Below are 14258 nucleotides of genomic sequence, written 5' to 3'. Positions count from 1 at the left end.
TGCGAGCCAGCTGATGCCCGGTCCCAGTTCCTCAATCACCCCATATGAGGAGAATCCATTACCCAATCTCTCACATGAATCATAATGAGCTCAACTGCATTCTCTCTTATCTAGTATTTCTACACAGGTACAGGAGGCTGCTGCAGCTGCACACCCACAGGAGGAACCCACAGTCTCAATCCACATTCTTCTCAAGGTTCTATCCCAGAAGTGGTCGGAGCCCAGGTGGACAGGTCCCTTCAAAGTGATTGCTCGTACATCAAAGGCGGTTCAAATTGAACATAAGAGACAGAAGTTGTTTCATTATTCCCAAATTAGACACGTTGATCCATCAAACCCATAACCACACACTCCACCACAGGATCCTCCAAATGAGGCCTTTGGTTTTCCCCGGGACAGATCACATACATCTAAACATGACACATAGTTCCTGGTCTGGACTGGGCTTATTCCAGTCCAAGAGAGGGAAGTTGGGTACAGGATGTTTTGGCTTATTAATTCTCTTGTTATTTTTTGAAGGAACACTCCACAAGTGTATATCATATTCCTGTTGAGCGATCTCCAATCAGATGGATGTGGCTCCAATGACATCACAATCTCCAACGAATGAGACAACACTGGCTTCCTGAACCTGTGTGCGTGGTCCTCAGATACCGATGCATGCTGGCCAGTGGGGATGTGTAAAAAAAAAAACAGTACTACTCAGGCGAAAACGGGCAAGGTGATTCCGTCATTTGGATCCCCTAAATCGAGTAAAGTCAGAATAATCCATGGCGAACCATCAGTTGGCGAGTGGTTTAGAATGACTACAGGTATTTCAGCAGTATCTAACAATTGGCTGTTAATGGCAGACCAAGCTGCCAGCAAAACCCAAGATGATTGTCTCGTGTGTATGGGTGCTCAACCCGTACTCCATATTGTTTCGTCCCCAATTGGCAAAGAATGTATTGAGAACCTCCTAAAAAAACACCAATCCAACATTTAAGTCTTCTAAATACGATTCGAAATTCCTACTTACCCAAGAGGATATAGAAAATAATTTTTGTCAAATCAGTAGCACGCCAAAATTTTACCTGCCTCAAATTAAACCGGACAGGAAAATCATTGGGAAGCATTTCGTCTGACTGGTGTGTATTGAATATGTCTTTTCCAGTACCACACCCCTTATCCCGAGCTGACATCTGGTTGTGGTGTGGAAGTGATAAGTTGTATGATAGATACCTTTTTTGCCGCATTTCTTTCATGTATAACAGATATCTATGAGCACTGAACGGTTTCATCACGAGTTTCTTCTACACATGGACCAGAAAACGCACAACGCAAATGTGTGGGCAAATGGGCTTTCTGGGTATTGAAGTACAGTGGTCCCTCGCTACTTCGCGGTTCAGCTACCGCGGACTCAGAGCTTCGCGGATTTTTTTTGAACAAAAATAAAATACAAATATTACATTGAAACAACATATTTTGCAGTTTTTTTGTCATTACTTGAATTCCACTCTCTCTACCCATATTCTATATGATGTACTGTATACAGGGGGTAAATAAAATGTAAAAAAAAAATTAAAAAAATTGGAATTAAATTCAAATTAGGCATTTTTGAAGGGGAATCCCTACTTTGCTGAAATTCACTTATCGCGGGTGGTCCCGGTCCCCAATAACCGCGATAACCGAGGGAACACTGTATACTCGTGCACACAACACCGATAGCCAATGGCACCCTTTCTCAAAATAAAATTTCATTACCCACAATCAATATGTGGGTAAGCTGAGCTGTTGCATTTCCTGTTTTTCCTTCCTTAGCCTGTTAGCTCCCGCTCATTCAAGAATACTTATCGTTGGCAAGTGGTCGTCCGTTATCCTATTGTGTGTGCATCATTTTCAGAATATTTTGAAGGGAATACAACAGCAAACAGCCCATCGACCGTGAACGTGAGGGTGGAGGCGTGGCAAACAGCTCACCCAGAGAACGAAGATAAAAAAAATTAAAACAAAATTTGAAGTCAGTTTTGTGTAAAGTTAAATTAAATGTATGTTTGAATGTGTCTGTATATATTAATCCAAGTTAATTTAAATTTGTTTGTTCTGTTACGAGTGCATTGTCGTGGAAAGTCAAACAATCATTAAGGTATACATAAAGAGTTTTAATTAAAAACAGAAAGAGCAAACTGAAAACCGGAGCCCAAAATAAAAAATGTACAAAAAAATTTAAATGAACGAAAAGCCGCAGGACGCAGTTAGACATGGGTTAACGAGACATAGAAATCAGGTGGGTGACACGGAGGGAGGCAGCCAAAGGGGAAAGCAGTGGACAATCACAACGATAGGTTTCAAGCCATCAATATTTTTTTTCTTACTAATAATTACACAAGAATATTGACTATTGTTTGTTCAACATTAAAATAAAATAAAAATAAATACCATTCACATTTGAGTTCATATACCGACTGCCAGGTCTATTTACATACAAATCAAATCAGTTTAGATAAATATAAAAAGCGAAAAGAACTACTCAAAAATGAACCCAGAGTTGTTCTTATAGTTAAAAAAGGGAAATGAATGTAGTTTACAAAGCTAATAGAACATTCTGAAGATTTAACGGATAAGATAAAACAACATTTGACTTGTTTCTCTTTTTCAAACCGAGATAAATTCACAACCGACTAATTTTGTAAACATGATTCAAAAATGACGAGGGATTCTCGCCATTTCTAACAATTAATAGATAACACACACACGCGTCTTTTAAGTTTTATGAATAAATCCTTGGCAACAAACTTCATATTATGAATTATTAAGTATTTTTAACCAATGTGTTGAACCACAAATTGAACAAAGTAAGGGATTTTTGCCATTGTGGGCGGTTAGGTTACCTTCTGTGAAAAGGTTGGAACACTAACTGTGCCGGGAAAGGGTTTTTGAATTGTATAGCTGTTTAATTGGGCTGTAGCGAATCTGTGGCCACAGACTGAGCAGGAAAACATTGTTCTCCAGTGTGGGTTCTTGTCTTTTTAAATGTTCCTTATTTGTCAATGTTTTACCAAAAACTGAGCACAAAAATGTTTTTTCACCTGTGTGTTCTTGCATGACTATTTAAGTGTCCCTTGCTAGTAAATGTTTTACATAAAACTGAACACAAAAATGTTTTTTCACCACTGTGGATTCTTATGTGGGTTTTTAATGTTCTCCTATCTGTAAATGTTTTACCACACACTGAACACAAAAATGGCTTTTCACCAGTGTGTGTTTTTGCATGACGAATTAAATATCCCTTCCCTGTGAATTCTTTACCACAAACTGAACACAAAAATGGTTTTTCACCAGTATGGGTTCTTGTGTGAACTTTTAAGCTTCCCTTTTCACTAAATCTTTTACCACAAACTGAGCACGAAAATGGTTTTTCACCCGTGTGTGTTCTTGTGTGCCTTTTTAAGCTTCCCTTCTGTGTGAATGTTAGACCACAAACTGAACACGAAAATGGTTTTTCGCCAGTGTGGGTTCTTGTGTGTGTTTTTAAGTGTTGCTTTTGAGGAAAGGCTATACCGCACACTGAACATGAAAATGGTTTTTCACCAGTGTGGGTTCTTGCATGACTAATTAGGTGTCCTTTCCGTGTAAATGTTTTACCACAAACTAAACATGAAAATGGTTTTTCACCGGTGTGGGTTCTTGAGTGAAAATTTAAGTGTCCCTTCTGTGTAAATGTTTTACCACAAACTGAACATGAAAATGGTTTTTCACCAGTGTGAGTTCTTGCATGACGAATTAAATACGCCTTCCCTTTGAATGCTTTACCACAAACTGAACACGAAAGTGTTTTTACACCAGTGTGGGTTCTTGTGTGTATTTTTAAGCTTCCCTTCTCTGTAAATATTTTACCACAAACTGAGCACGTAAATGGTTTTTCACCAGTATGTGTTCTCACATGGCTAATTAAGTGTCCCTTCTGTGTAAATGTTTTACCACAAACTGTACATGGTAAGGGTTTCTCCCCTGTGTGGCTCCTCATATGTGTTTTCAAAGAAGACTTTTTCCCAAAAGTTTTCCCACACTGAAAGGATTTGTAGAGTTTGTCGCCACTGGGTTTTTTCTTAACATCTTCAACATCATTGTCAAAAAGCAAGTTGTTGCCATCTGATAAAGGAGCAATTACATCTTCTGCTCGCCATCCTTCTGTTGAGCTGCCGCTCAGTGACTCTGCCCCTCTGTTGGCCACGTCCAGATCATCTTCACTCTTGAAAGGCTTACCAGTTGACCATTTGACACATTCCTTGTTTTTGATTGAAGGTTGCTCTTCTCTTTTGCACTGTTGAGAGAACTCTGGCTCCTCTTTGATTTGGGGCCATGCTGAAGTGTTTGCAGGCTTTGCCCCTCCACTGGCCACGCCCAGATAATCACTATTCACGGACTCACCTAGTGACCAGGTGAACTGATCTTCCTCCGTTTTGTTTGGAAGTTGCTCGCCTCTAATTTGTTGTTGAGAGAACTCTGGCTCCTCCTCTTTGATTTGGGGGAGCTCAACTTCCTCTTCATGGTCAAGAGACTCCTGCCCATCAGCACCAACATTTTTTCTGAAACCTGCAAAGACACAAAGATAAATGATTAACCCTTTTAAAATTATAATACTGACTGAATTTCTTGTTCACAGAAATGAAACATAACAGAAGAGGGCACCAAACATTCATTTCGTCACAATGCAGTACTTACTGATGTGGTATTCTCGTCAACAGCAACATGAGGTTATAACTGTTCATCGGTACATTTTTCAAAGTATGGCACTATTGGTCATAAAGTTTCTTCACTGGTGATGTAGCTCCTTAAAATTAGTCAAATCTTTTTTGGAGCCTTTTCAATGGAAACATGTTTTAGATTTTACTTAAATTAAGGGGGGGTCCTGAAATGCACAGGCAAGAGCCTTATCTCAAGTTACCTCGCACCTCACGATGAAGCAAGGAGGAACGGAGAGAGAGAGAGACAGCGAGATGTAGAGAGAGAGTGTGAAATATATTTGTATTCTTATATTTAGTCTTGCACCCTTTTCACTATGATGTATTAAAAGTTACTAGAATAGAATTTAACTTACACCTATTGGTTCAAATGTGCACTACACCTTTTGCACTCCACCTCCTTCATTTGTATTAATGCCTCCCATTTTTATGACTTGTCTTATCTCTAATAAAACCACCGTTGAAGCAGCTTTTCGGGGGGAGATAGCGTAGAGGAGCTTGGAGAGTAGTCACACTCTCGGGCCTCAGGATGGTCCACTCCCCCGCCTCTGCAGACGCGGCCTTCAACTTTAATTCCATCTGCCTCAGTGTGTGTTCCTGTGTTCGAGTTTATTCAAGTGTTGGCCAGTAGCCCCAATACTAACACTGGTCAAAACGTATGAAGACAGTACCAACTAGCTTGGGATTAGCACCTTTTGAGATAGTTCATGGAAGACCATTCCAACTTCCTCTACGGTAAGGTGAACTATGACAAGAGACTAAGGGTGAGGCAGATCTACTCACAGAATGGATGTTAAAATGTTTGGAGAAAATTGTCCAAAAAACATGTAAGCTGCCGTTATCCCCTGTCTCCCCTCCAGGAGGTGGTGAAGCCTGGTGACCAGATTCTGATTCGAGTCATAAAAAGGAAATCCTGGTCACCGCCATGTTGGGAAGGCCCATTCGTAGTTCGACTCACCACCCCCACCGCAGTAAGGATTGCTGAGAGGTTAATGTCAGGTTTAGAACCATATACATTCAATAACTTCAGGTCAGAGGTAGCACACGCAGAGTCGGCTTGATGAGATTTTCAAAGACTTCAGCTGAAGGAGGTGTCAGAATAGCCAGCTCTGGGAAATGAGTCCATCCCCCAGCATGACCAGTTCGAATCCCACACTACCTCCAACAGTTGAGCTGGTTTTATTAACAAAGGGTCATGTGACCTAGGTACAAACTTAAGGCGGGAAGAAGTAGACAAAGAAATGGGAGTGTCGTGATAGATGACACCCCCTTAACTAAAAGGTGTCATGATGGAACTTTTCCACTAGGCTCTGCAAAATTCTATCCTAGTGACTATAATACATTCTATACTCCACAGTCGACGTGGATTCACCAATCTCAAGTCAAAGTAGTTAGAGACATCGGTGACTCTGAGTAGACTGCAAGTCGGACGGTGCCAAAACTCTTGTCCGTGAAAAATTCATCTGACGTCTTCTCACCTGCCACGAGCACCCCTTACCTAACCTTGACCTCTCATTGTCTTTGCACCCTCACACAGAAGCCAAAATGAAAGCTGTTGCCACCTTCATCACATTGACTTTTCCATCAGTGGCAGCTTGGGTGTGGCTGAATGCCCCGCCCCCAGAGATTTGAGTCGAAAAACGAGACAATGCTACGTTGCTGTAACAGAGGAAAGTGATGTGGTATGAAAAGAACAATCCAAAGAACCACTTTGAAGAAAATACATGGTATAATTTCATGGTGTCCCAGAAGAAAAACTGATTGTTGTGAATGAAAGTTGTTATGTGTGTAGCCATATACCCATTTCCACAGGTGTCCCAACATCCTGAATTCACTGGGTTTAGGCATCACTTAAATCCGCAGTGATGCAGATGGTCTAAGATGCATTCATTTGAAGGGAAGTGAACATTACAGTAAGAGATAAAAGATCAAAATCAGTGCAATTCAAACCACGTCATTCAATCTGGGGCAGTGATGTTCCTGGTGACCATAAATTGTGGTCCACCCCCACCCCCACCCCGAAAGTCATACTGTCACTACTGTCCCAACTTGGACATTGGATTTTTACACGAGTGTTCATTAACTAAACTGTCAAGGCCCTACAAGGTATAGCAGATGAATTAAGAGCCCTTAGAGAAATGGAGTTGCAAGACCGTATGGTCCTAGATTTGATAACAGCCAAGGATGGAGGTGTGTGTGCCATAGTTGGAGAACACTCTTGCACCTTCATCCCAGATGAAACTGGTGACGAAGGTAACATAACTCGTGCCATAGGTGAGATTAAAGCCTTAACCAACACCATGGCCCAGGATCACTCAGCCGTAGGTGTATCGCTGTGGTCGTGGTCAACATTCGGATCATGGTTCACTTTTCTGATTAAATTTGCAACTCCCTTTCTTGTGGTTTTACTTCTATTCTGTATCTTTTCAATGAGTTTAATCCATTGTATGAAAGCTATGATTCAAAAAACTATTCAGCACACGCTGGTAGCTTACAGTGACATACAGTTTCATTCACAGCATGACAAACCTTGCCGGAGATTCTAGCACTCCTCCAAAGTGTGATGAATCCACGGATGTCGAGTTGTCTGGGTAAATGTACTTGTCTTGACTTGAAAATTGTGTTCGCTCATTAAGAGGGACGTAGAGGAATTTTTCTCAAGTACCTCTAAGCAAACTTGAGTTTTCGCCTCTGCAGACGCGCCTTTAACTTTCATTCTATCTGCCTCAATGTGTGTTCCTGTGTTCGAGTTTATGTAAGTGTTGGCCAGTAGCCCCAACATCTAGGATAACATACGCTTGCAGAACATACGCTTGCAGAACATACGCTTGCAGAACATACGCTTGCAGAACATACGCTTGCAGAACATACGCTTGCAGAACATACGCTTGCAGAACATACGCTTGCAGAACATACGCTTGCAGAACATACGCTTGCAGAACATACGCTTGCAGAACATACGCTTGCAGAACATACGCTTGCAGAACATACGCTTGCAGAACATACGCTTGCAGAACATACGCTTGCAGAACATACGCTTGCAGAACATACCCTTGCAGAACATACCCTTGCAGAACATACCCTTGCAGAACATACCCTTGCAGAACATACGCTTGCAGAACATACGCTTGCAGAACATACGCTTGCAGAACATACGCTTGCAGAACATACGCTTGCAGAACATACGCTTGCAGAACATACGCTTGCAGAACATACGCTTGCAGAACATACGCTTGCAGAACATACGCTTGCAGAACATACGCTTGCAGAACATACGCTTGCAGAACATACGCTTGCAGAACATACGCTTGCAGAACATACGCTTGCAGAACATACGCTTGCAGAACATACGCTTGCAGAACATACGCTTGCAGAACATACGCTTGCAGAACATACGCTTGCAGAACATACGCTTGCAGAACATACGCTTGCAGAACATACGCTTGCAGAACATACGCTTGCAGAACATACGCTTGCAGAACATACGCTTGCAGAACATACCCTTGCAGAACATACCCTTGCAGAACATACCCTTGCAGAACATACCCTTGCAGAACATACCCTTGCAGAACATACCCTTGCAGAACATACCCTTGCAGAACATACCCTTGCAGAACATACCCTTGCAGAACATACCCTTGCAGAACATACCCTTGCAGAACATACCCTTGCAGAACATACCCTTGCAGAACATACCCTTGCAGAACATACGCTTGCAGAACATACGCTTGCAGAACATACGCTTGCAGAACATACGCTTGCAGAACATACGCTTGCAGAACATACGCTTGCATAACATACGGTAACATAACATCCGCTATTATGATATACGATGGCATAGTGTCATGCTAGCGTCCTTTGGGCCGAAGCGCTTTATCTATGGGCAAAATACAGAACTTGCCTCTGTTGATGGCGCCTTTTCAGGTGGTGCATCCTTTCGGTGGGAAAATATGGTAATCATGCAGGGTACCGCTGTTTAACCGTGCAAGTGTTAGGAGCAGTCTGTTATTGTTTTTCCCTTTGCCTTTTCCCTACTTTTGTTTGTCCCTCCTGCCTTGTCGTTTTGCTCGCGCAGCTGCGCGTGGTTCAAAATTAGTCCCATTTGTGTCCACTTAAACCCCACTGATTATAATGTCATTGTCGCATCGGCTGCCTAAATTACCTAGCCATGTATCCACGTTGCCTCATTCCTCGATTCCCCGAGTTTTCTCTAGTCCGGTTTGGTTTCGTGTTTCGTTTCCTAAGTCTTTGTTATTTTGTAACATCTGGCCTAAGTTATTAAAGTTTTGGTTACATGCACTATTTCTCTCATCCTCGCCTGCTTCCCTGCGATTGGGTCCTAATTCTTCATACCTCGCCTCGACATCCTCCCCAGGACGTCAAAGCAACTCCCATATGCTGGCCTAAGTCTTTATTTTTCCATGGGCATTCATAACGACGTAGGTAGTACATTATAATATTGAAATATTTTAAATAGTATTCTTGAAATTTTACACCCCAAGGCTCCTCCCAATGTTATTGACTTGATACTCACGGAATTGGAAGTGTGATAAGGTGTCGCGGCTAACTGGTGGTGGAGGCATGAGGTTCTCTGCCTGGAAACTTTCTGTTGAGCTGCTGCAACTGAGAGGCTCTGCCCCACTATTAGCCTCACTTGGACCTTCATCTTCCTTCCTCAAAGGCTCAACAGTGCACATGGGGACATCTACCCCCTCCTCTTTAATACATAGAGGGACTTCCTCAACCTTTATGAGGATACGCTGCTGCTCCTCAATATGGAGTTTCCCAACTGTAATAAAATACTCCTGTTGTTCCTCTATTATCCGTACTATTTCTTCATTTTCTTCTTCTACCATTGGAGCAGATTCCTGGCTCTCAGGACAATGCACTTGACTGGCATCTGAAACACATGGACAACATTTTATTTCTGTATTTGTAATCGTGTGAACCCAAAATGAATCACCACGTTTGTAATATTTCTCCAGGACCATTTTGTAATCATTTTTATCTTCTTATCTGTGAGGTCATTCAAACTGCTCGCCATCACATTTACTTTTAAGTGAATCGGACATCTTTTGTTGTGAGGGTCAAACAAAGAATTCATTCTGCATCACCTCCTTGCCATTTGTAGGGTACTTACAGGTCACTTCCTATAAGTTTTAGAATATTTCCTATTGGTTTTGAGGGACTTTGTGGGATGCTTCTTGTTTGTTTGACGATTGGGGGGGGGGGGGGGGGCGTTTTCAGGCTACTTTCTATTAGGTTTGGGGCATTTTAAGGATTTCTTGTTTACTCTTTGGCCACCTTAGACACCGCCATTTTCACTGCAGGAGCAAAATAAAGAATGTGATCTCGGACAGAGAATTGAGCAAAGTGCAGTCTCACACAACTCACAAAATTCAGTTTTCCCGACACCCGTGCCAAAAAAATAAAAGCATTTGATTCTGTATGAATAAGTTTCAAACTGCCTTTCAGTCAGAACAATACCACGGGCCAAATCGGACTGCCTACGAGGCCGTACGTTCAACACCACTGATCTAAATGTAACTTGTAGCATTAGCATAGCATTTGTTAGCTTTAGTATGGGGAGCGACAACATTTTCTTTTTTTTCTTTTTTCAGAATGTATGCTGACCAATATTACTCAAATAATTTAATGCGCAAAAAGAAAAAAAATATTGTTTATAGTTTATTAACAAATACATAGCATTAGTATTGCAAAACACATCAAATAGTCATTTAACTCATGAACTGCCATTGATGGTGCCAAACGTTTAATCCATTGGAGTTGTGCAGGTTGGCAGCGACAATTGGCTATGCACGAGTTAAAGAGCAATTCATTTTTTAGTTAAAAATGTATTTAGAATTATTTTGTCTATTATTCACAGTAGAGCAAACTGCTCCAACTTGTAATATTATTTACAATTTATTTTTATTACTTGCAGAAACTAGATAGAGAAAAAAGAATCCAATAGAGAAACATCTCCCCAGCCAATGCCAGGAAAACCCAACTGCAGAAATGAAATATTTGAAATAATAATTTGTTTTTAATCATTGAAAATGATTTGGTTGTGTATACCATGAGATGTAAGTTTTTTGGGGGACAAGGGAGGCAAAGGAAGGAATGGTAGCTTGGTACCTGCATTTTGACATCGGCAAGGGAAGATCACACCTTTTGTTCCCAACTGTTCTCCTTTTTCGGAAGCCTTGCTACAGGCATTGCTTATGATAACACATACTTGCAAAAATCCCAGTTGTGGATTGGCAGAGACTGAATAGAAAGGGGAAGGGCACTGGAGACATGTTTAAAAAATGTAGACGAGGTTTTTTGAAAGAGCCTAGCCCGGTCCGATTTAGTTGTTTTCATTTTCCTTTTTTTTTTTTTTTTTTTTTTAGTTTGCATGATTTTGTTTGAATCAGTCACTTTTCTTGGGATCAAGAATGAACCTTCTTCTGTCCACTCGAAAAAATAAAATGTGTTAGAAGACACCAGCCTGGCTGTTTGTTGCAGCGCAGACACAAACATAGCATCATCTGCAGGACAATTCAAAACGAGGAAATTTAACGTTCTCTCATCTCATTTTCTGAACCTCATTATGGTCGCGGGGGTGTTGGAGCCTATCCCAGTTGACTACGGGCCAAAGGCGGGAGAGACCCCGGAATCGCGGCCAGCCGATCGCAGGGCAAGAGGAGATGGACAGCCATGCACACTCACACTACCCAGCATGGGGCAATTTTGAGTGTCCAATCAAGTCTACCGTGCATGTTTTTGGAACGTGGAGAAAACCGGAGTAAAATTTAAAGTTCTTACACCAGCCCAGTATTTGTAGACATTGTAATATATTTTCACGACAAGTCGGTTAAACGTCAACTTACCTGACATTTGGGGTTTAATGATTGTTTATTAGGCGATGTGTTGATGTTTCTTCTCCTTTTTAGCGGCTAACTTAGGCTAAGCTAATCCAGCCGCAAAATTCCAACATCCTCCCAAACGATGGGTCCTCGGCATACATTCAAATTTCCGCCACATTTCAACGGTTAAAGAAGTACTTTAAACGTGGATCTTCTGAAAACCGAGGAAAGAAAAGCACCCCTCTATTGGGGCTGCTGTCGGATTGCGACCAATCGCTACTGCGCATGCGCAGAACAACGTCATTTCCTCTCAATGAACGAGAGATACATTATTTGAGTTATAATACAAACAAGATACATGATCGGTGTGAGTCAGGTCAAAAGTGAATATGTAACACTTGCACGTCCCGGAGGATTTAATTGCTAATTTCGCTCGCACTGTTTCGACACGCCTCTGCCCCTTTTGCTCGAATCAGAAGGCTCGAGCATAACATCTCTATCTTCAAGACGTATATAAAGCTTTGCGCCTTGCTTTAGCTTAGCTAGCATCGGGGAAATGAATACGTTAAGGCTGGGCCCTCAACATTAATCTTCAGACAGAGGAAGGAAGCATCAGGCAACGTAGTAGTTTTTGACTCCCGGCCGATGGAGGTTATCCGAGGGGGAATCCCTAAACGCTTCTCCTCACGTTCATCTGGAAGTCTTCCGCAGATTCAATGCCCCCATCACTCGGGAAAACTATTTAATAGAGGTAGGCGGAGACAAACTTTAGGCGTTAATACATGAACAATAAAGGAGGTGGCCAAAACAAAAGGTGTAGTGTACGTTTTAACCAATAGGTGTAGATAAAATTCTATTCTAGTAACTTTAAATTCATAAGGTGGCAGAAAGGTGCAATATTAAATATAATAATACAATTCATATTTCACATTCCCCCCCTGAAGTAACTTTGAAAGAATTTTCATTAACATCAATCTGTATCCCTCCCCTCCAGGTTTTACAATACACATTTAATTAAGTAACTTAACAGGGTATGGAAAATAACAAAATCACTTGTCAAGGCAGAGGACAAACCGAGGTATTCTGCGTCATTCGAGAAAAATCCTCTGCATCCCTCCTGATGAGCGAACCCAATTTTTAAATCAAACAAGTACATTTATACAGAAGACTCAACATCATGGGACTCGTCACACTTCGAAAGAATGCGAGAATCTCCAATATGGTTTGCGATGCGGTGATACTCTATGTCACTGTAAGATACTAGCGTGTGCTGGATTGTGTTTTTAATCATGGCTTTCAAACAAAAATTCAAAATAGCATAATCTCAAGAATGGGGGTTGCAAATTCAATGCAAACCATGACCACAGTGATGAACCTACGGCTGACCACACTTTATGGTCACCAGGAACATCACTGCTCCAGATTGAATCACGTGGTTTGAATTGCACTGATTTTGATCTTTTATCTCTTACTGTTATGTTCACTCCCCTTCAAAGGAATGCCTCTTAGTCCGCCTGCATCACTGCAGATTTAAGTGTGACGCCTAGACCCAGTGAATTCAGGATGTCAGGATACCTGTGGAAATGGGTATACAGCTACACACAACAACTTTCATTCACAACAATCAGTTTCTTCTGGAACACCATGAAATTATACCACACATCTTCATAGTAGTTCTCCGGATTGTTCGTTTCATACCACTTCACTCTCCTCTGTGATGGGAGTATGTCACCATCTTGCTTTCCAACTGGAGTCTCTGTGGGGGGGCGTTCAGACACGCCCAGGTTGTCACTGACAGTGTAGTGACTACACTGTAGTCCAGTGGTCTCAAACCGGTTCCACATAGGGCCGCAGTGGGTCCTGGTTTTTGTTCCAACCGATCCAGTGCCGACATTTTAACCAATCAGGTGTCTTTAAAATAAGTAGCACCTGGCTCTAATTAACTGATTGCACTTGCAAAAGGTATCCTTGTTGAGTTGGAATGAAAACCTGCACCCACTGCGGCCCTTTGAGGACCGGTTTGAGACCACTGCTGTAGACACTGGCAGTGTAGTCAATTTGATGTGGGTGGGAACAGCTTTCACTGCGGCTTCTGTGTAGAGGTGCAAAGTCTATGGGAACTCAAGGTTAAGTGAGGGGTGCTCGTGGCAGGTGAGTAGACGTCCGATGAAATTTTCACGGACAAAGGTTTTGACACCGTCCGACTTACAGTCTACGTAAGAGTCACCTGTGTCTCGAACTACCTCGACCTGAGGTTGGTGAATCGACTGACTTTTCAGCGTTCTTTGCTGCTGTGGAGGTTGGTGAGTTGGGCCACGAATGGGTCTTCCCATCATGGAGAGAGCCAGGATTTCCTTTTTATGACTCTGATCAGGATCCAGTCACCTGGGTTCACCACCTCCTGCAGGGTAGACAAAAGGATCACCCAATAGTGACCCCTGCAGTAGTTATAAAATATTTGCAGGGAAAAAAACGGAATTGATATTTAAAAAACGTATGTCCACATTTTTGTTAACTGTTAAATACTATGAAATAACAGTACAATTAGTTTGTTTCGCGTCCCTCGATCAAAATGATTCCACACGGGGGAAAACCTCTTAGAACGAGCCATAATTACGTAAAAGTCCTTCCAACAGGTCCACGACACTTTGATACAGTTTATGTCTTTAAACTATTATCACAT

The 14258-nt window shown here is 41.8% G+C and overlaps 1 protein-coding gene across 2 annotated transcripts; it reads right to left on the bottom strand.

The window, feature by feature from the left end:
- Positions 1–2126: 2126 nt before the first annotated feature.
- On the bottom strand, positions 2127–14232 carry LOC144213444 (uncharacterized). 2 transcript variants are annotated; one of them, XM_077741911.1, is made up of 3 exons: positions 13048–14232; positions 9259–9624; positions 2127–4575 (listed from the first exon to the last, which is right to left on the bottom strand). In XM_077741911.1, the coding sequence occupies exons 2-3, from the start codon at positions 9578–9580 to the stop codon at positions 3065–3067; spliced, it is 1833 nt and encodes a 610-aa protein (XP_077598037.1). In that variant the 5' UTR covers positions 9581–9624; positions 13048–14232; the 3' UTR covers positions 2127–3064. The 2 variants fall into 2 exon arrangements, with proteins under 2 accessions (XP_077598037.1, XP_077598036.1); XM_077741910.1 differs by lacking the exon at positions 13048–14232 and adding an exon at positions 11600–13018.
- Positions 14233–14258: the final 26 nt, after the last annotated feature.

Source organism: Stigmatopora nigra, chromosome 20, assembly GCF_051989575.1.
Source record: "Stigmatopora nigra isolate UIUO_SnigA chromosome 20, RoL_Snig_1.1, whole genome shotgun sequence".
In the NCBI taxonomy this organism is placed as follows: Eukaryota; Metazoa; Chordata; class Actinopteri; order Syngnathiformes; family Syngnathidae; genus Stigmatopora; species Stigmatopora nigra.
The sequence above is the reverse complement of the archived record's forward strand: the minus strand, read 5'-3'. Positions and strand labels throughout refer to the sequence as shown.

Excerpts from the sequence above, each read along its gene's own strand:
- LOC144213444 (XM_077741910.1), bottom strand. Across the intron at positions 4,576-9,258 it reads CTTATCACACTTCCAATTCC|GTTTCAGAAAAAATGTTGGT; the intron begins GTGAGTATCAAG and ends GTGTCTTTGCAG.